We start from the raw sequence: 20,300 nt of genomic DNA on the forward strand, positions 1-20,300 counted from the left end.
CTGGGTTAAAACCTCATTGAGTGTGAGGCGGCAGGATAGGGGAAAATGGAGTTCATCCCAGGGAAAGTGGGGCTTACCAGTAGTGTGTCACAAGGATCGGTTCTCTGTCTGGATTTGTTTAATATTTTTGTAAATGATATTGTGGAAGGGCTATCTGGGGATGGTTTTTGGGTTTGGTTTTGTTTTTTTTGTAGATACCAAAATCTGTAACAGGGAAAAGCTGTGGGGAAACATGAGGCGGGATCTAGTGAAGTTTTAAGGAATTGCCTTTTAAGTCATCTTATGATTTAACATTTTAAATCAGATAAAATGTCAGCTCATGTAAAGAGAGCAGAATGTCTACACCTTTCTTGAGGTGGATGATTTTTATTATAGCAGCAAACCTATACAATGGTCTCATGCGACCACTATATATATGTATTAAGTCTTGTGGCAAAGGTTATGAAAAGACATGTCTAGCCCAAAGGTACCTTGTACATTTCAAACACATTGCCAATTAACTACTTGACTTCAAGTAGTGATTTCAGGAAATTAATGTTGAGCTAATCAGGAGTGCATGAAGATGTCTCAGGCTCTCTCTCTACTGCACTTGGGTTGTTCCTCTCAAAAGGTTTGGTCAGAGTCCTGTCTTAGCATGGTGGCAGTCAGCTGGATTTCCATCCATCAACCGTCTCGGAGCATCAGACCCAAAGTTTATGGAAGCCTTTGTAAGTTGTGCAGGCAGTACACAGGAGTGAGATTGGCTTAGCCTGCAAAGACTTGTGCAAGTATAATTAAACAGGTACTGCAGAGCTTAGGCTTGAGCTTCATAAAGATCCAGGTGCAAAGTCCCATGTGCAAGAAGAGTGCAGACAGGAGCCCCAAAATTTGTAAATCCAAAGTCTTTTCTTCACCAGGGCTTCATGCGTATGCATAGAATCCAAAAGTCAATATTTATTGGAGATTACCACAGTCCATTGTTATAGGATTGGTGAGCTTCTCATATGATTCTTCTTAGCTGGTGCATGTATGCAGATTCTCATGTGGATAACACGGCCTGGAAGACATCTGGTGAATGGAATTGAGCTTCATGACTGGATACAAAGTTTGTCAAGACCACAAGCTCAGCAAGTTTGTGTCTGGAAGTACCAGCTAAATTGTAAGGTGAAGACAAATTTCTCAATATGAAGAACAATAGCTTTTTTTTTTCTCCTCTATTCACGCCTTTTTATAGTGACTGGCTTATCCCTACAGGCCTAAAGTCTAAGATAAAATGCAGGGTCATGTACTTGACTTGCAAAAAAAAGAAGGAAGCAGAACAGTAATAGAAGGTGATGTTTTGTGAACAGGAATGGTATCAAGGGGTTTCATATCTGATATGATGGCCAAATTGGTAGATAAGGTGATGACAAAAGCCAGAAGGATGTTTTGAATGCATAGGGAGAGCAATAGCAAGCAGAAAAAGGTTATATTGCCTCTGTATAAGTTTGTGAGACCTCATTTGGAGAACTGTGAACAATTATGGAGACTGCATCTTCAGCATATAAACCAAATGGTCATCAGTCTTCATAATAGAGCATATGGAGACGATCTTGAAGATTAAAACATGTATACCATGGAGGAAAGGTTGGAAAGAGGAGATAATATAGAAACATTTAGTACTTCCAAATACACAGGAGGTGGACCTCTGCCAATGGAAAGGAGACTCTAGACTGAGTCATGAGATGAGGGGGTAGACTTGGCCGTAATCTAAAGAAATGGTTCTTCACAAAAAGGTTGATGGACGTATGGAACAGCCTTCCTGTGAACATGGTGGAGACATGGACAATATTGGAATTCAAGCACAGAGGATTTCTGAGGGAGAGTAATAATGCTCAATAGGAGATGTGGAATAGTTGTATGGTCTTGTTCTATGGTCCTAAATAAAACAAACATCCATAGCAAGACTGACAAGTATTTTGTGATGCCATTGGAAACCCCAGATAGAAATTTTCATAGGAAACCTTTTTTTTTTTTTTTTTTTTTTTTTGTGGTTAACAATGAGATTCCCCAAAGCTCTTTGGATTTACAGCTTTGTGCATAATTACTTACTAATTTTTTTCCCTCTGCATAATTTAGTGTTGAGACAGAAATATTCTCTCCTCTTCTTATTGACAAATGTCTCCTAAAAGACAGACCTGTCTCGTAAAGGTTAGGATATTAGGCATTCCCTCTCAGTGGTAATTTTTATTAAAAAATATATTCCACCTATCTAAAATACTAGATGGGTTACAACCAAACACTCTTAAAATATCATAAACAACTAAAATACACTAATTCTTTAGCCAGTTCTTCTAGTGATCAGATACATAGGAACTTGATCACAGGGATCTTTCCCAGACTATCCCCATTGGAGTGGAAGCTCAATCCCTAACCATAGTCCCTCTTCTAACATTTTATTCCCTATCACATAAGGACACTGAGAAGCTTTGTGGTTCACCTTTAGACATTGTTCCACCATATATAATAAAAGGAGCAAGGTAAGATCTAATATCATACTTAATCTAACTGTTCTATGGCAGGAATTTTTCTCCCTCAAAGGAAGCAGTAATCTATCCCATTCTGAAAGGGCTATTCTGATTCCTCTGACTTTTCAGCCTTAAATCCCATTTCTCATCTGCCTGTTCTGGGAAAATGTAATTGAAAAAGTGGTTGTCACAACTGTCACCTGGAAGATGCTGACAGTCCAGATTCCATGCTAGTGACAGTACTGAGACAGCACTATTGGTCCTGTAAAAAGCTTTCAAAGAATCCTAGACTCAGTCCAGGACTGTTGGGTCTAAGGAGACTATCGGTGGCCTTAGATGCCATGGATCATGATATCTTATTGACTCTGAAGACCATTGGTGTCCATGGGAAGAAGTCGGTAGAATTTAACATCTGGTGTTAAAGGCTTAATTCTATCTATCACTGGTATTTAATATTGGTCATGTCCTTGCTCAACTAATTAGTTCCTTGGGTTTTAATTACACACTGTATGCAGATGATATACAAACCTATTGTTAGGAGTTAATTGTTCTGAGACCATCTGAACAAATACCTTTTAAAAAGCTTGAGCACTGGCTGACTTGCAGTAAATTAAAATCATAATAAGACAGTTACTATGGCTAAGACACCCACATATATCTTTCTATAGCCCTCAAAATTAGATTTCAGATTTCTTCCAGCGGAAGAAGGGAAGTTTTAGGAGTCTGGCTAGACTCTCATTTGACAATGCAAAAGCAGATTAGCACTATTGTTCAAGTTTGTGTCCATATCTAGACACACTGGATGAGCATATTTTAATTCAGATTATAATATCTGTTTGTCAGGGCTCCGTAAATATCAACTGTACAGAATACCGCAGCTCAGCTGATCACTGGAACCAAGTTTCTGAACACATTCAGTCAGTGCTCAAAGCTGTACATTGGCTCCCAGATTCTCTGGTTTTCTGTGATCTTTTCTCTTGATTTCATATGTAGCAGCCTATACAATTCCTGTGTTCATCTCAGAAAGCCCTTCAGAATCCAAAGTGAATTTAGCTGGTGGCCATGCAGCAGAGAGCTTTGTCATGTCGAAGTCCCTCTCTCTGGAATACATTGCCTCATGCCCTTGGGTCCCTGCAGGATCTTCCTGTCTTTTGTAAACACTGTAAAGCCTGGCAGTCTGCAAAAGCTTTTAATTTTTGAATTTTTATAAATCTTTATTTAAAAACTTTGTTCTATACTGTCGTCCAGTAAATTACCATCACAAAGGTTCACATAAAGGCATATATAGTAATAGAAATTAATTAGGATAGCTAAAACATTATAGACGTGCCAAAAATATGCAGTAACAGGATTCTTTCAATATAAAACTGTTTAATTATTGATTTTATTAGGCTGAGGTTACTATTGCAGTTCATCTATAAAGAGAATAATCTTAAGTGTATTTAAAGGTGGGAAAGAAAAGCACACACACTAATCATCTTCAGAGTCAGTCTTCCTTGCCGAGAGCTGAGCACCGCACTTTGCTCATCAGCTGGTCCTCAATTTGCTTCCTAGGGTTTTCCTCCAGCTTAGTCTTTATCGCACCGGACTCTAAAAGCTTCCACTCCAGTTCATCTTTAGTCGGATTCATGCCTCCAAACACTAGCGGTCCAATAAACTGTGCCCTGATAGACAAAAAGTAGACAAAAACAGAAGGTAGGTTCCTAACCGGGTAGTTGGGGATATAGGTTGTAGAAATAGCTTTGACAAATTTGACATCTTGAAATTTCCTTGCCAGTCCAGTGAAGTGCTGGTTTATTAGAGCACAGAGAGGAATTCCCAGTTTGTATAGATGCAAAACCACCCATAGATCCTTTCCAGCTTTCGTTACTTCTTGAACATAGTCCTGTCCTGATATCTCCAACACTTCTTCTCCAAATTTATTCTTTAGTTGGTTTGGTTTTTTTTTTGTGGCTTTATATGTACATTATTTTGTAGGACGGATGACCTGATGAATTTGAGAAAAAAAAAAAAACTTTTTCGGATGGAGACAGTTAAATCAACAATCTTGGCCATTCTATCAAAGATTTTCTTTACTCATTAGACCTTGCAGGTCATATCTCCATGTTTCTAGTTGATTTCATTTAGAAGTATCGTATTTTTGTTTTTAATTCAGGGTCGGCATTTTCAGCGTGCCATCTTTTTCATTTGGTCTTATGATTGCACCAAGCTTAGAATAGTAGCAGTTCTAGCAGCAGCTGTACATAAGAATGTTATTCTATTTGTTCATATCAGGGCAAGTAACTTTAAGGGTTTTTTTTGTCGTCTTTTTTACTGAGAGCCTCTTATATCCTTTAGTGTTAAGGTCCTGAGGAGCTCCTTTTTAATTCCAAGACTCTTTGGATCATAATCAGGAGGCCAAAAGCTAAGAGTAAAGTGCAAGTTACATACTGTTGTCATTTTGGAACCAAAAGATTATCTACATGCATGTATTGGGGCTAGTGGCTTGCACTCATAACTTCACATATATCAGCTACAACTTTGTCCACAAAACTACTTGAATTTTTCAGCTCTTAATGTGAACTCTGCAGTAGTGAGTTATTCCAGACACTCTTCAGTGCATCTCTAGGATTGTTAGTAATGTACAGGGCCAACTACAGATGCCAGGCTGACAAGATGGGTAGCCCATATAGGGTGAGATTAATTCTCACAGAATCCAAATTGTAGATGCATATTTTATAACTGAAACGTTTCTGTGCTCTCTTGAGCTTTCTAATGACTAGTTCTCCAAACCTCAAGTCATTGGACAAGTAGATATATTGATTGCTGCATATATAAAAAGGTAAAGGAGTGTAAGAAATGTTCTTCTTTCTGCACAGAGGTACTTACTGAACCCAAGCTAATTGTAAAAAGTGGATTGGTTAATCTGATAGGGAAGAGATCCTCCCTTCATCCAGAAAGTTTTTGCAGGAAATTTGTTTTTTGTTGGGAAATATCAGTGGATCCGACATCCAGGGTTTTTCCGAGGACAAGTAGGAGGGTAGTCCTCATAGATGGATGACATCAGATGGAGCCCGGTACAGAACTTTTGATCTCAAAGAATTTAGAACTTTCAAACATGGCCTACTGAGCATGTGCAGCTGTATTCAACACCCTGGGTACCATGGGTTGGGGGTGTCTGTTTTTTTTTTCCCTTGTGGCAAGCACAACTGGTTGTGTGCCACAGGACTGATCTGACTGCGTTCCTGATCGAACCCTAAGGGGAGTAGACATCGAGAGTAGTGTCGGGGTCTTCTCATCCCTCTGAAGAGGAATGTCTTTCGACCACCCCCCCCCCCCCCACCCCCCCGTGTCACGAACTCCCTGAGGTTCTGTGGCTGGCATGTTTATCTCTAAGCTGGAGCCTCGATTCTTTGAATCAAGCATCTCCTGGGAAGCTAGGGCCAGGGAACAGCAGCAGCTGTCATTGGACTGTTTCTTGCTGGGGCTGCTCCATTGATTACTGTGACCTACCCCATCTAAGGGTAGCTGCCTGTGGTGGATTGGTCACTTTTGAACCTCGGTGATCAGTAACTGTAACAACTCTGTGGGAGAGTTGAAAGGTTTTTGGGATTGGGAGGCCCTGATTCCTATTACTCCTTTCCCTTCAAGAAGGGGAGGTTTGACTGGGTTCCAGGGCTACCTTTAAGGGTTCCCCTCTGGATGCCCGATTGTCCACCTCCCACAAAGGGTGTCTCTCATTCTTTGTTCCCAGGGAAGGGACGTCACCACTTCTGACTGGTGGTTGCTCTCTGTTCCTTGAGAGCTCAGAGAGCCAATCAAGCGTTGGTGCTCTTCTTAGGTCGTTCTAAGGCACAGCAGGTCTGTTTCACAAGAGAATCTTTCCAGAGTAGCTCCCAGGTGAACCTTAAGGGTTTCTCCCATTCAGGAGTCACCTTGATACCAGCTGAGCTGAAAAATTAAAATAACACTTAATAGTTTCCAAACTACTCATATTGAGCTTGGTACTTGGAATTGCTAGGAATGAGGCTAGACAGCACAAAATTGTATCCTGCTATCAGAAGCCAATTTAACTAAACTTGTGTGATTTATCTGTCTCTCGGGTTGATTATTGAAAGAGAAGACATGAATGAGAATTTTTTTCTGAACAAGATTATAATGCTAAGCTCTAGAAGTGCTTTCACATAGGCTTCTTATTTCAGAGTACAAACTATATTTTCCAACTGTTGTGACCAAAATGGAATTTGTAGCAGTAAAGGCTGCTTGTACTAATATATTAGTTTTTGGCAGAGGATTGATCTTCCATTATTCTTGAGTTCACTACAAGTTCGGACAACAGCCCTAGGCACCACTGGAGATAGTTGAGCCCTTATTCTGCTGATTTTCACCCCGCTGTCATCAGATTCTGAAGGGTGACAAAAGTAAGATCTTTATTATAACTGTGAACTTGGATGCAGTTTGCGTGCTTACTGGATTTCTCTTTATCCTTATCAAAGTAGCAGATTTTTATTTTCCTGAAATCCAAACTGCTTCTTTTTTATGTTAAGAAATAAGAGTTGGTAAACATCAGACTTTTAGCAGAAATTGTAAGATTGTTTGTTTATTGGCCCTGATAATGCAAAGAACGATGCTTGAGAAGAAATATAAAGTGTAAAATACTTTCTTTTTTTTATGTCATATCAAAAACAACGGTACAATACATAATGAGAACATTTGAATAAACAACAATAATCAACAGTTGCACTGAAGAAGTCTGACAATTATTTTATCTTTATCTCCCAATGTCTGCAACCCCATTCCCCCCCCCCCCCCCCCCATTACAGGTTGTCATAATGTTTGATAATAGTATGATTCATGTGGTGGAAAATAATTGCAATAATATGCATATCTAAGTACATATAGAAAGGATGCCTAATATGATTCTACATTAGTGTCTCAACTGTGGGGAACCTGTGTTAACCAATAATAGAGAGGTTGAAGTGCTCGAAGGTTGGCTTGACTATGGACATTGGTAAGGGCTATCTCCTTATGAACAGAGCCCAGTCGAGTCAACCGATGCTTAATGCTCTCCTCAGTAGGTAGATGATCAGTTCTCCAGACAAGAGCCAATTCACTTTGAGCTGCCATTTAATAAGATTAATAAGTTTCAACTTGCTAGGTGTTACTTCTAAGGGTATGTTCAATAGTGCATTTTCTGGTGCTAAAGTAACTGCTGCACCAGATATTGTATATATTTAATTGTGTAATGTACTGCCAAAATGCAACTACTCTGGGGCAAGACCACCACATATGGAAGGAGGAGCCCAGTTGGCCACATCTCTTCCAGTATCGCACATCATAGGATGGATTAAATTTACATAGGCGTTCTGGTGTGTAATACCATCTTAGCAGAATCTTATAACTGTTTTCTGCCAAGACAGAGTATGCTGAACTCTTTAGTATAGAGAAATATAGAATCCCACATTTCGTCCGAGAGTCTACCTTCCAGGCTTTCATGTATGCTGGTTTCTCCAGGGGATCCTTGTTAAGAAAATTATAAACCTGAGAAATCTCTCCCCGAATGGTATCTGCTTGGTCACACCAGTTTTTTCCACCTGGGTTTTCCCTAAGGCTAGATCAGATCCTATTTTTTCTACCTGGAAGAAATGGCGTATCTGCAAATAAGGGAAATATATCTCTCGGAGTGAGATATATCAATGAGCTTGGGGAAGGAAATTAGTGTTCCACTTTCCCAAAGATGTCTGAAAGTCCTAATACCTTTGTCCTCCCATCCTTTAAATAATTGAGTGAATCTTCCTACTGGGAATAGGGTATTAGTTCGTATATGGGAACTATGAATAAAATAAAATACTTTCTTTTAATTCTGGTTCTGAATTGTTATATCATTCCGGAATGGCCATTGTATTATTATTGTAAGAGCTCATTCTGGTAAAGTGAAGGGGAGCAGGCTCTGTAATACTGCAAAAAGAAAAAAAAAGCCTTCCCTAGAGAGTAGCCATATAGTAGAACTCTGTCTGCATTGGAAGAAAACAATATTTCTAACAATCCACTATAAGAAACAAGAATAAGCTTGCTAGGAATGTCCAAGCCGAGGCATGCCAATTATACTGAGATACTGCTGTGCCCTTATATTTCTACTACCAAGTGACCTATATCAATTAGTGGTGGCAAGGAATAATTTCTGGTGTGTTAATTCTAGCTCTGTAAAGGGTTGAGAGAAATCACAGCTAGTAAAGAAATGCCTGTTTGGTCATTTCCATAGTGCTCTGTAGAAGTCTGTTTTGCCAGCCCTGGTTGTCATAATGGTTGAAAATTAACAAACAAAATACACTGTGAAATGTATTCAGACGCCTTATATTTTTTCCCCACAGATAAGCATGCAAGCTGAATTAGCCATGCTGTCTGGGACGTCTTCTGGGACTGCCAAGGAAAAGCTTCCCTTAGCTGACAGAGCTTTGCTCTGTGTGAGGCTGTGCCTACTTTCCCTCGCGGCACCATTTTCCTCTGTCTTCTTCCACACACAAGTCTCACACTGAGCTCCTCTTCTCCTCTTGGATCTTCTTTCCCTTGGAGACCTTTTCCACACTTCTTTGCCGGGTATGCCTCCCAGGCTGCCAGGATTCAAAGTTTGCCAATGTGGCAAGATCATGTCTGTACGGAGCATGACATGGCCAACTGCAGGGACTGCGGCTACATGTCCCCCCAGGCCCAGAGGCAGCGCATCACCAGGAGGACAACTCTGGATCCTATGCCCCAGCGTCAGCGCACCTGTCTGCCCACTCCTCCCCAGGACCCAGGTTGGATCGCCCCAGGCCATCAAAGAGGGCCTCCTCCCTGAGACCCCCTGCACAGTCTCGGATGGATAGTAAGAGGCTTGACACTCCACACCTTCTCAAGATGTAAAAAGCGTCAGGAGATGTGTCAGTGCGTCCGGCACCGACAGACATGGGACCATTGATGCACTCAGTTGAGGTGTCGAACCGGAAAGATGCGTCACCCGAACATGGATGCAAGTGGCACTCCACGTGTGCATCGGCAGCAAAGTGCGGGAAGCCAAAGCACAGCGATGCCTCGATGCAGTGGACCCACCAACGCAAGCGTGGCACAGCTCGATGCAGGACCCTCTGTCCCACCATAGGAGGACTCCTCTAAGGTGTTGGCCCCGATGTCAGTCTAAAGGGGGCATCATTCCAAAGCTGGACCTAGTCATCTGAGAGAGAGAACACATCTCCGTCACAGGTTCAGGATCTTCTCGTTCTTCTGGTCCAGTGTACTCAGACTTGTCGTCGGTGTCCAGGTGTAGATTAGACTCACCACGCTTCCAGGAACCTCTCCAAAAACATCCCAAGCCTGCACCAGTGGAAGAGCGTGTCCTCTGGAGCCTGACAGCCTCCAGATGGTTGTGCCACCAGGCCCCCCCCCCTCCATAGAAATGACCAAGGGACTTTAGCATCTCAAGCAAGGTCCCAAATCTCGGACATATTTTCCAAGTTCCTCTCCTCGGTGGCGGACCAGCATAAGACTACACCTCATCTGCCCCAACAGGACACCTCCCCCTTAGAGTGTTTCCCCTCCCTCTCCAAGGGGTGGGGACAGCAGTTCGGATAGGGGCCCATCCCTTTCCCTGCCTTCGTCTCCTGGTTCTTCAATGGGCTACCCTTCGGATCTGCCAGAGGGGCATCCAGAGCCGACCTCCCCACCGAAGGATCTCTCCTCAATTTGTGGAGAAGGTAGGTGCCAAGCTGAGCATTGAGATTCGGAACGGAAATCTTGGGGATTCTTAAAATTCGTAAACAATACCACAAAGGACTGCTTTTACAAACTGCAAGTCCTCAAAAAACTTAAACCCCTCCTTCACTTCTCCGACTTCAGGCTAGTACTACAATCCATCATTCTTTCTAAACTCGACTATTGCAACTCCTTGCTACTAGGTATACCCGCCAACACTATCAAACCATTACAGATGGTTCAAAATTCAGCGGCTAGAATTCTAACTAGCACCAACAAAAAAGATCATATCACCCCAATCCTTCGGAACTTACATTGGCTCCCCATTAAACAAAGGATACTCTATAAGGTACTCACTATCATCCACAAAGCGACAAATAAACTAGCTCCCATCTCATTAAGCTCTCAACTACAACCACACACCTCCTCCAGACCAATCAGAAGCGCATACAGAGGAACATTGCAGGCTCCACAAATTAAATCATCATTGAGCAAACGAGCGCTATCTTCAGCAGGCCCTCACCAGTGGAATATGCTTCCCCCAGATCTTAGACTAGAACCCAGTCATCAAGAATTCAAAAAAAGATTGAAGACATTTCTCTTCCAACAAGCTTTCCCAGACGATTAATTTTACGGTGACGAACAGACTTCACAATTCCTAAGTATCCTAATTACCCTAATTATGAACACGGCATCAAGTACTAATTTTAGAATCTGCTACTGGACAATTACCGTTAAGCTCAAAAATTTACTATATTTTATATATATATATTTGGCATTGCTTATATTTATATTTATTGATACGTTAAACAGTTAAACTGTCTTTATAAAATATTATATTGCTTTATTTATTTCCAGTTAAACTATTATTACTTTATTTAGCACTATGTTAAATTGTCAATCAGTTATACTGTTCCATATGTTCCTCGGTTCCATGTAAAGCTCCGCTCTCTGTTGAGCAGTTCTTCGTTTTATGTAAACCGGATTGATTTGTAGTCCCTACAAGAACTTCGGTATATAAAAATTAAAAATAAATAATAAATAAATAAAATATTCGAGATATGCAGTGCTGGACGCAGTTATGACTAAGACCTGGGAGTCTTCTTTTTCGGACTTTGCCACCTCCAGGAAGACTGACTTCAAGTTCCAAATGCGGCAATTGCCTTTCTATAGCACACTACAGCTGCCCCACGCATCTGTAGTAGTGGAGTTGGCAGTGAAGATGGCCAAGAAGTCCTGTCTGCATTGCAACACCCCTCCTGGACAGGACTCAAAATACCTAGATGATTTTGGACGCCGGGCATTTCAAGTGGGGATGCTGAATGCCAAAATTCAGCAACACCAATTCTCTATCACACGGTACCTGTGAGTGTCTGCAGTCCCTCAAGCCATTCATTGCCGCCACTTTGCAACCGGATGCGATGCCAAGCAGTTGTACAACTTGGAGGAAGATCTTGGACATCTTCTGCAGATGATATACAAGGCCTTTGAGACATCGGCCTGCACCAAAGCGGGCAGGGCGGGGGGAGGGGGCATTGCAGCCCGGAGGATAGCATGGTTCAGGGCCAGCGCCATCTGTGAAGATGTTCATGAGAAGATGGTGGACCTCTCTTGTCCCCAAAGAGATTATCAGCGTGACAAGTTGAGGGAGACAGTGAAGGAGCAGAACATCGCCATAACTTCCCTGGTGTTGTCATCCAACCAGTTGAGGTCTAAGAAGTACTACCCAGCATATATAGGAAGCCTTTCTTCCAACGATGCCTTTTTTGGCCCTTTTCTTCCTACCAACCACCATACCCACCAGCAAGGCCTCTGCAGCCACAGTTGTCAGGAGTCAGAGACAGCAACAGCAACACCTGCCACAGACCACTAACAACCCAAAACCAGCAGGGCTTTTAGAGGCACGAGGGCCACTTCCACCTGTGTGTAGCAGTGGGACGATTTCCCATTTCTACACCTACTGGGAAGCCATCACCTCCAACCGTTGGGTTCTTTCCATAGTCTAAGATGGATACATGCTCAGTTTCAAGTCTACGCCCGCTCTTCCCCATCGGGTAAGCCCCCACTGCTTCACCGCGAGGGACCGCAGCTGCTTGCGGGAGGAAATGGCTTTGCTTCTCCGCCAGCATTCCATCCAGTGGATTCCCAGTTCGCAGCAAGATCAAGGGTTCTACTCCCAATACTTCCTTATACCCAAGAAGTCTGGAAGCTTGTGCCCCATATTGGACTCGGAGCCCTCAACAGGTTCCTGATCAAGGAGAAGTTCAAGATTACCTCTCAAATCCATCCTACCATTTCTCCAACCCAATGATTGGATGTGCTTGCTAGACCTCAAGGATGCATATTCCCATGCACCCCTCCTCCTGGCACTACCTGTGCTTTCAGGTTGAGAGTAGTCACTGCCAGTACAAAGTTGTGCCCTTTGGACTCTCGTCTGCCCTGAGTGTGTTCACAAAGTGCCTAGCGGTAGCAGTGGCCTACCTCAGGAGACAAGGAATTCAGCTATTTCCATACCTCGATGACTGGCTGCTGGTGGATCCCCAGCCCAGTGCCCTACGGATCAACCTGCTCACCACGATCCAATGCCTGGAAGACCTGGGGTTAGTGATCAACTACAAGAAATCCAGCCTTCATCCCACGCAGAACCTACAGTTCATTGGCACCCGTATCGGTACTGTTCCAGGTCGGGGGTTCCTCCCAATGGTCAGGGCCCACGCGCTCCACACCCTAGCCCTGCAGATGAGGGATTGTTCACACGTTGGCCCATCATGTGGTGCCTTGCACATCCAGAGGCTGCAGTGGGATCTGAAATCTCAATGGACTCCATTCACCCAACCACTGTTTTGCCTGATTTTGGCTTACCTCCAGCATGAAATCTGATCTAAACTGGTGGCTCCAGCCTATGTCCCTGCCGACAGGGATGTTATTACGCCCCCCAGCTCATCAACTGATTCTCACCACGGATGCCTTGAACATAGGGTGGGGCGGCCCATTTGGGTTACGTTCGCACACAAGGTCTCTGGTTCTGCTGGGAGAAGGCCCAGCAGATAAACCTCTTGGAGTTCAGAGCAATTGGCAATGCCCTGCACACATTCGAAAGCCTCCTTCGGGAGAATGTCCATGTGGATCACGAAGACCATCAGGTCGCAATGTTCTACATCAACAAGGAAGGAGGGTCCAGTTCCTGGATACTATGCAGAGAGGCAGTGCGCATCCTGGAGTAGGTGGAACAGTGTTCCATCACCCTGTAGGCCACCTACTTGCCCAGAGTGGAAAACCATTCAAATATGTAAAGCTGCCTTATATAATCATGGTATTAAAACATAAATTTAAAAAAATTGCTGAACAGTGCCACAAAGCTGTATAACAACATGTGTTTAAAAAGATATAACTGCTTGTCTGGTCCTAATGTTGAGCCATTAATAGTTTCCAAAAGCACTGGATAATACATGCAATCAACCACAAGACTGTATTGCCCAGATTTTACCACACCATCAAATATCCAAAACACAACCAGCAAAAGCATATCACGACTTGTTCTAACAATGCCTCTAACATGGCATCAAACGCAACAAGACATGACGTTTGGTGCCTGGTTAATACACCTTCCTACATTTTTCTTAAATGTGACCATGCCAATGTATAATGAAGGTTTTAGATATTTGGCTGCATGGCAATTTTTGTGGACTCCGTTGTTGTTTAGATTTAGCTTAGGCCCTTTTTCATTGGGAACTCTGGATGAATTACATTGCAGGTGCAGTAGTTCCCTGTCCCCAGAGGGCTTACAAGTTAGTACCTGACGCACTTGTCCAAGGTCACAAGGCGTGGCAGTGGGACTCGAACCCTGGCTTCCTTGGCTCTCAGCCCGCTGCTCTAACCACGAGGCTACTCCTCCACTTTTTAGAGGAGACATTGACATTCTTCAACAAGAGGGAGTTTTGCTGAGCAGATGCCAAGCTTAACGGGTGTGGGCTGTTATGTATGTATGTTCATTCCGAAAGATTCAGGGTTTGATCTGTAAGCTTGAAAAATGTATGGAAGCCATGAAAATGAAATGGCAGACCTTTGGTTCTGACCAGTTTGGTATTTTGTGAGACCTTGCATTGCAAATCTAGAGATGATCTCTTATGCATGGTAAGTACATAGGGTCTGTGTGTAAGCTGTCTGTATTGAAAAGTGATGCTATATACCTCTGTCCACCTCAGCCTGGATTGGACACATCTGCCATGCAGATTTCAATACCAGAGCATTTTATGTAGCCGGAGTCCTTTTTCTTTAAGAGATTGTCAGAAACTTTAACAAGAAGCTGATATCTCAGGAGCAGGGATTTTGTTTTTGTATAGTAATCTGGAATCCTAGTTTAATTTTGGGTTTGGTCACATTGTCAGGTTCAAAATGTGTTTGACACATACTGTGTAGCAGGAAGTGCTGGTGCTTTAGCTCTGGCATTCAATGTTCTATTTAAGTCGTGTCAGAGAATCGGAAGAACTTTCTACATGAGCATTTTGGATAGTTTTGGGGTATATTTGTTCCGAGCAGTTTTTGGAGATAGCCGTTAGCATGAAATGCGCCTGTTGGATGCACTGCTAGAAGTTAACCATGATGTCTGGCATTTCTGGGTTGTATTCCTGTTTACTTGAAAGTGGTTTGTTTGGTTTTTTTTTTTTTGTAAGACTCCCAAGAAGACCCTGCTATAGGTGCTGGAATCTGAGAGCGATTGAAAAATAGTAGTCTTGCTCTGCTAGGTGCACGTCTTCCTTCAGCAAGATGTTAATGTGATGTTTTGTTTTTTCTTTCCCCTGCTGATATTCTAATACTTCATGAAGAGAGAAAGAACTATCATAAATTCCACGTGAACACCCTTAATGATGGAAGCAGACTTTGATGCTACACAAAGCAGATTCCAGAGCTTGGTTTTCTTGAGACTGTTTTCTAAAAAATACTAAGCACCTCTTGAAATGTATTTTTGCCCCAAAGTAGTTTTCATTTTGCTATTTGTTTACATTTTGGAAGGCATTAAGATCACTTTGAAGTGAATGGAAACAGGTCTCCGTGAATATTAATGCTCAGTCAGTCTTTTTACAAACTAGCTCTTCATCTGTTTCTGCATTTGAGACTTTTTTTTGTTTTTGTTCTCAAACACTTTTGGAATTGTAGGCTGTTAAAACAACTGAGATGATGTGAGAGGGTTTTAGAGCGGAATTCATGCCAGCATAGCGTGTAATGGAAAGGTAGATGCTTCAGGGGAAGAAGAATAAAAGATCTGGGCACTGGATACGTCTCTGTTTGCACAGTAAGTCTGCATTGTCAGGCTAATTATTTTATACTGTGTAACCTGAGCTGTGTACATTGTTTCAATCTTAGATTGAAGACTTAAGCTTTGATCTGTGTTCTGCCTGTTTCCAAGTACCTGAAAGGAGTTCATTATCACATGACCCGGGACATGGATGCTGTCCTGTCGTATTTTGTTCGCTCAACGGGGGCAGAGCCCGGACTGGCCAGAGACCTGCTTGAAGGTAAGGAGTGATGAGAGGCAGTTGTTGTCCAGCATGCTCAGCATTTGTGTGAATGACAGAGGGGGAGAGAAGGCAGCCTTTTAACAAAAAATTGATCAGCTCCTACTCTGTAGTGTCAGCTGCACATGATAGGTAACGTTTTTACAGCACAAAGCATGAAATCTTAGACTGGTCTTTTGGAGTAGGGCTAAATTCAGCAGATATATATTTGCTCTCATTTTTGCTAATGACTCAATGATTTTTAAACTCTTGCCTCAAATAACCACCTTTTGGCTGTAATGATCTTTGGAATATCTCTACTTTTTTGTAAAAATCTGCTGAGGTTTTTTGCTTTTTAATTCTTACCCTTAGCCTTCCTTTTGTGTATGTGTACATCTTAAAATTGCTACTTAGCCACCCATTTTGCAGCATATCAGGATTTTTGTAATGGCGCCCTTGTATTGCTTTTACTAAGGTTGAATTTGCAGTTCCGTTATTGACTACTTTTAGTGTAAGGTTAACTACTGGCATTATCGTTTTTGGGCTGGTTGTATCCCAAACTTGTGTCTCCACAGCCATTTGAGTTTTCAGGATAATCACAAACAACTTAATATGCATGAAAGGGGTCTTCAGAGTGTGCAGATTCATTGTGAATATTCTGAAAACAAAACTGACAGTTTGGTCATTAGGACAGGGGTGGGGAAGCCTGGTGCATGTGTGTGGTTTCTGTGTACAAATAAAAGGCCTGCACTCTTGCATTAGACCTTTAACCCTTTCAGACTGCATTAACTACCATGCTATGTCTGCTGTGAATTATTAAATGAGTGGGTTTGCTCTGCTTTATGAAACCATTTCCATTCTCAAAGCCTGTAATGTTGTAAAGGAAATCCCTGGATTTGAGAGAGAGAAATGGGAAGCATAGTGAATGTAACTTTAAGGAAAGGGTCAGTCTGTGGGAGACCAGTCAGTTGAAGGCTTTTCTATATAATATTTGCAAGATGCATGGTGTGGCCCTTTGTGCAGCGTTTTGGGGAGATTTAAAATTAAAATATACAAGAATATTAAAACATAGGTGAGCAGGTTACATTTATCAATTTGGGTACAGTAACATTGAATTCCAATTTAACCTACAATGGAGCGGATAACTTTATTAAAAAGGAAAGGGGGTTAAAAGGGGCTGTTTCTACGCAGGTGTGAGTGTGTTTATTCGCAGGCACTGGGCCAGCTTCTTTACATCACCTCTGGAAATAGTGCGAAGCCAAGAGCTGGTGTACTCTATTTCCACATGTCTCGCTTGAAAGACGTACATATACAGTGTAAAAGTGGTAGTGAGCAGGTTTCTGTGCATTGTACTCGGGAGGGTAAGTGGGCAAAGGCATCCGATGGAGTCCGGCCCAGAATTTTTTATGTCAAAGTTTCTAGGATTTTGTGCCCCACTGCCATTATTACACGGGGGGGGGGGGGGGGGCTTTCACTCTTCTCTTCTGTGGATTCTCTCTTCTGCTTTTTTTCTTTGGGGATTTTCTCCAAAAACAAGCAGGAATTGTGGTAGTGAATAAAGCAGAATTCCAAAGGAGCTTTCAAGAAGTTTGATGTGTATAAATGACACCTGTTAAAAATTGCTCTAGTTCAATTAGGCAGTTTCTTGCTCTGTATATAATAGCATTTAAAAATATCACCACACTTAAAGCTGTAAATCCAGATTACTAAATGCCATATGAAGCATTACATTTAACTAAAAAGCTTGTCTCCTGACTGCTAAACTTAAGCCAAAAGATATTTTCATATATCCTTCCATTCTGCAAAAATAGATCACGGATTAGTTCATGTCTGAATTTGAAAAAACAAAACAAAGCTAAATCATAAGATTCAAGGCTTATTTCTGTACAGAAGAGAACGCACACTTATTTTGGCACACCAAATTCTGAAAGGATTCTTTTATTTTTATACTGTCATGATATGTAATTGATCTCTGTTTTATCTGTTAGTATTTAGCTGGAGCATGGTCTGGAGAAAGTATTTAACTGGTGATTGTAGTTGACCAAAATGCCTCAAGTTAGTTTGCAAATGATAATTCTAAGAGGTTCATAAAACTCTGCTTACTTCTTTAGTAAGAGCTGTTAGGTTGGAGCCATAATTTCACTGTAGTCTTGGTTACACAGTGACTTTGTACATTTTTCTGTCTAAAAAATACAAATCAAGGGTATGAAGACTTTTTTTTTTTTTTTTGCAAGGCACTGTATACCATTATGGAAGCAGTCTTCTATAGTATGGATAGTATACGTATTTAGCATTCTGTTTTTACTGTAAAAGGGAGCTGCTATGGTGTATTGGATACGGCAAGTGATCTAGTGAAGGAGTAGATATACGTGAATGTACACACATTTCATCTTGCCTAGGCCATTTTGTCAACTCCTTTTCTCAGTTGCAATCAACTTGATGTAAACCTTCTCTTGGCTAGATAGTACTTGGATACAGAGTACTACTCATTTTGTAGGGGAGAGGGGGAAGCAGTGTATTTGGCACCTAACATGAATTCTGAGACTTACAAAACACTTTCCCAATTCTGGTTGAGAAAATAAGAAGTGCTATGCTGGGTCAGACCAAGAACCATCAAGCTCTGCATCCTATCTCAAAACAATGGCCAATCCAGGGCACAAGTACCCATCTGATCCACGGATAAGTGCTGGTTTTTTCAAATCTGCCTGGCTAATAACTTTTTTTTTTCCTTTTTCCTTCAGGAATTATCCAAATCTCTTTTGAACTCCACTGTTAGTCACACTACAGCTTTTGATAATAAATTCTGGTTCTGCATCCAGCACACTTTGTGCTACATCTCCAATCTATGTATTTTCATAACCAGATTAAACGTTTCCTACTTCTTGAAACCCTCAGTAACTGCAGATTAGATGACAGTATAGTGTGGTAAGGCAGTACAGGATCACATGGTAAGGATTTGGAGTTTGAAGCAAAAACAAAAGAATAAAGATTAGACTACTCTGAACTAGCTTTTGTGAATGTGTTTTTATCCAAGTGGTGGCGGTTGTATGAAAGACAAGCAGAAATCACAAGATCACTTCTGCAGATTCTCACTTTTCATTATTGAACATCCAGTGTGGAGAGAGGTGCACTGGTAGCATACTTGCTAGGATGATATAAAAAATCAACTTTTTTTTGATGGCATGTAATATGTTTTCTATTGACTTGCTGTTAGACAGCAGAATTTCTTTCTACTATGGAAATCTGTTAATTTTTAAGGGGTCTCCTTTTTTTGATTTTCAGCTGCTGTTTGCCTTAAGGATCAGAAGCTGGAGGGGACTTATAGCAGTTTTGGTAATAGACGTTCCCAGGCGTCATTGCATTGCCTGTACTGGTAGAAGCATACGGGAATCTGCTGCAGGGTTTTCTTTCTGTGTAAAGCAAAATGCATTATAAAATGCTTGTTTACCTGTTTCCAAAAATTTGGCCTGGATGAGAAGTTGTAGTGTACATTAGGGAAGACACAAACCTTCTCTTACCAGGATCCTGTTTTTTTTTCTGTACAGAGACTTAAAGTGGGTGGCCTGGTAACAGTTTTATTAAGCGGTCAAGGCAGCTAAGTAAGGATTCAGCTGGCTAGATCAAAGCCTTTGAAAATTTGCTGACTTAAGCAGCTTAAGTGTGTGGTTTGTTTTTTGGGTTTTTTCCTATTATATGGCTAGATTTGGCCATTAAAATTCTGGGTGTGTCTAGGGGAGAGAAAATTAGGAAGCTAGCTCTGATTGTTTATGCTAGCTGCCCAACTTGGCTGGTAAAGATGCTATGATATCTTGCTACCCTGTACCCTCACCAAGCCTCCCTCCCAATAGCCAACATATAGTGTCATCTAAACTCCTGATTTCCCAACCCAAAGACTTTTTTTTTTTTTTTTTTTTAAACACCTTCCCCCCTGATCTATAAAACAAGAACACTGCCTCCCTGTTTCCCTTCATCTGCTTAACTCCCCATCTCCTCCAAAAGTCTCACCAAGTTGGCAGGATTGTCTTACCTCCTGCTGGCTCATCATCCAACATTGCTGGGGCAATGCAGGATGCCAGGCTGGTAGAAGGTAAGATCGAGTCATCCTGACTCAGCTTGAAGGGGCCCCTTTTATATGTTGGGAGGCAGGCAGTATCATCGGCTTACATTTGTGGGTTTTTTGTAAGAGGACTTAAGCCTGCCAGTACTGCTAGCCAAGCTTAGGAACCCAAAGTCTGCATGCCCTAATTCTAAGGTTTAGTCTTCCTAAGTTAAATCTTTCCTAGAAATCAGGAACTTTCATAGCATAGTGAATTGGCAAAAAGAGGATTTAACAAATATACACTTAAGAGTAAGGAACCTTTGTCGATTAAATGTTCTTACTGAAGCATCTTTTTAGAGTGTTATGAGCAGTTTCTTACATTTCTATCATAATACACCAGTTTTCTTTTATAACTGTGAGAATTTGTAGAATTATGATCTCTTGCATAACTGATTTAAAAATTTGTTTCTAGAGAGATTTGGAAATACTTGGCATTTTCCACAAAAGAAGGATGATTGATACTTTAACAGCATATTTTTGGGTTTATATTCCAGCACTTGCTTAAGTCTGGCA

General features: G+C 41.7%; 1 protein-coding gene and 1 pseudogene across 2 annotated transcripts in view; one reads left to right on the forward strand and one right to left on the reverse strand.

The window, feature by feature from the left end:
• Positions 1-20,300, forward strand: part of OTUD7B (OTU deubiquitinase 7B) — a 99,012-nt gene that overhangs the window by 27,613 nt on the left and 51,099 nt on the right. Inside the window, exons 2-3 of one of the 2 annotated variants that reach the window (XM_029581082.1) lie at positions 15,558-15,709; positions 18,971-19,021. In XM_029581082.1, coding sequence (XP_029436942.1) covers positions 15,625-15,709; positions 18,971-19,021 — 136 coding nt within the window. In that variant the 5' untranslated portion in view covers positions 15,558-15,624. The remainder of the gene's footprint in view (positions 1-15,557; positions 15,710-18,970; positions 19,022-20,300) is intronic. The other variant, XM_029581083.1, reaches the window with a different exon arrangement.
• LOC115077483 lies at positions 3,957-12,480 on the reverse strand (annotated as a pseudogene).

Source organism: Rhinatrema bivittatum, chromosome 16 (genome assembly GCF_901001135.1).
Source record: "Rhinatrema bivittatum chromosome 16, aRhiBiv1.1, whole genome shotgun sequence".
Classification (NCBI taxonomy): domain Eukaryota; kingdom Metazoa; phylum Chordata; class Amphibia; order Gymnophiona; family Rhinatrematidae; genus Rhinatrema; species Rhinatrema bivittatum.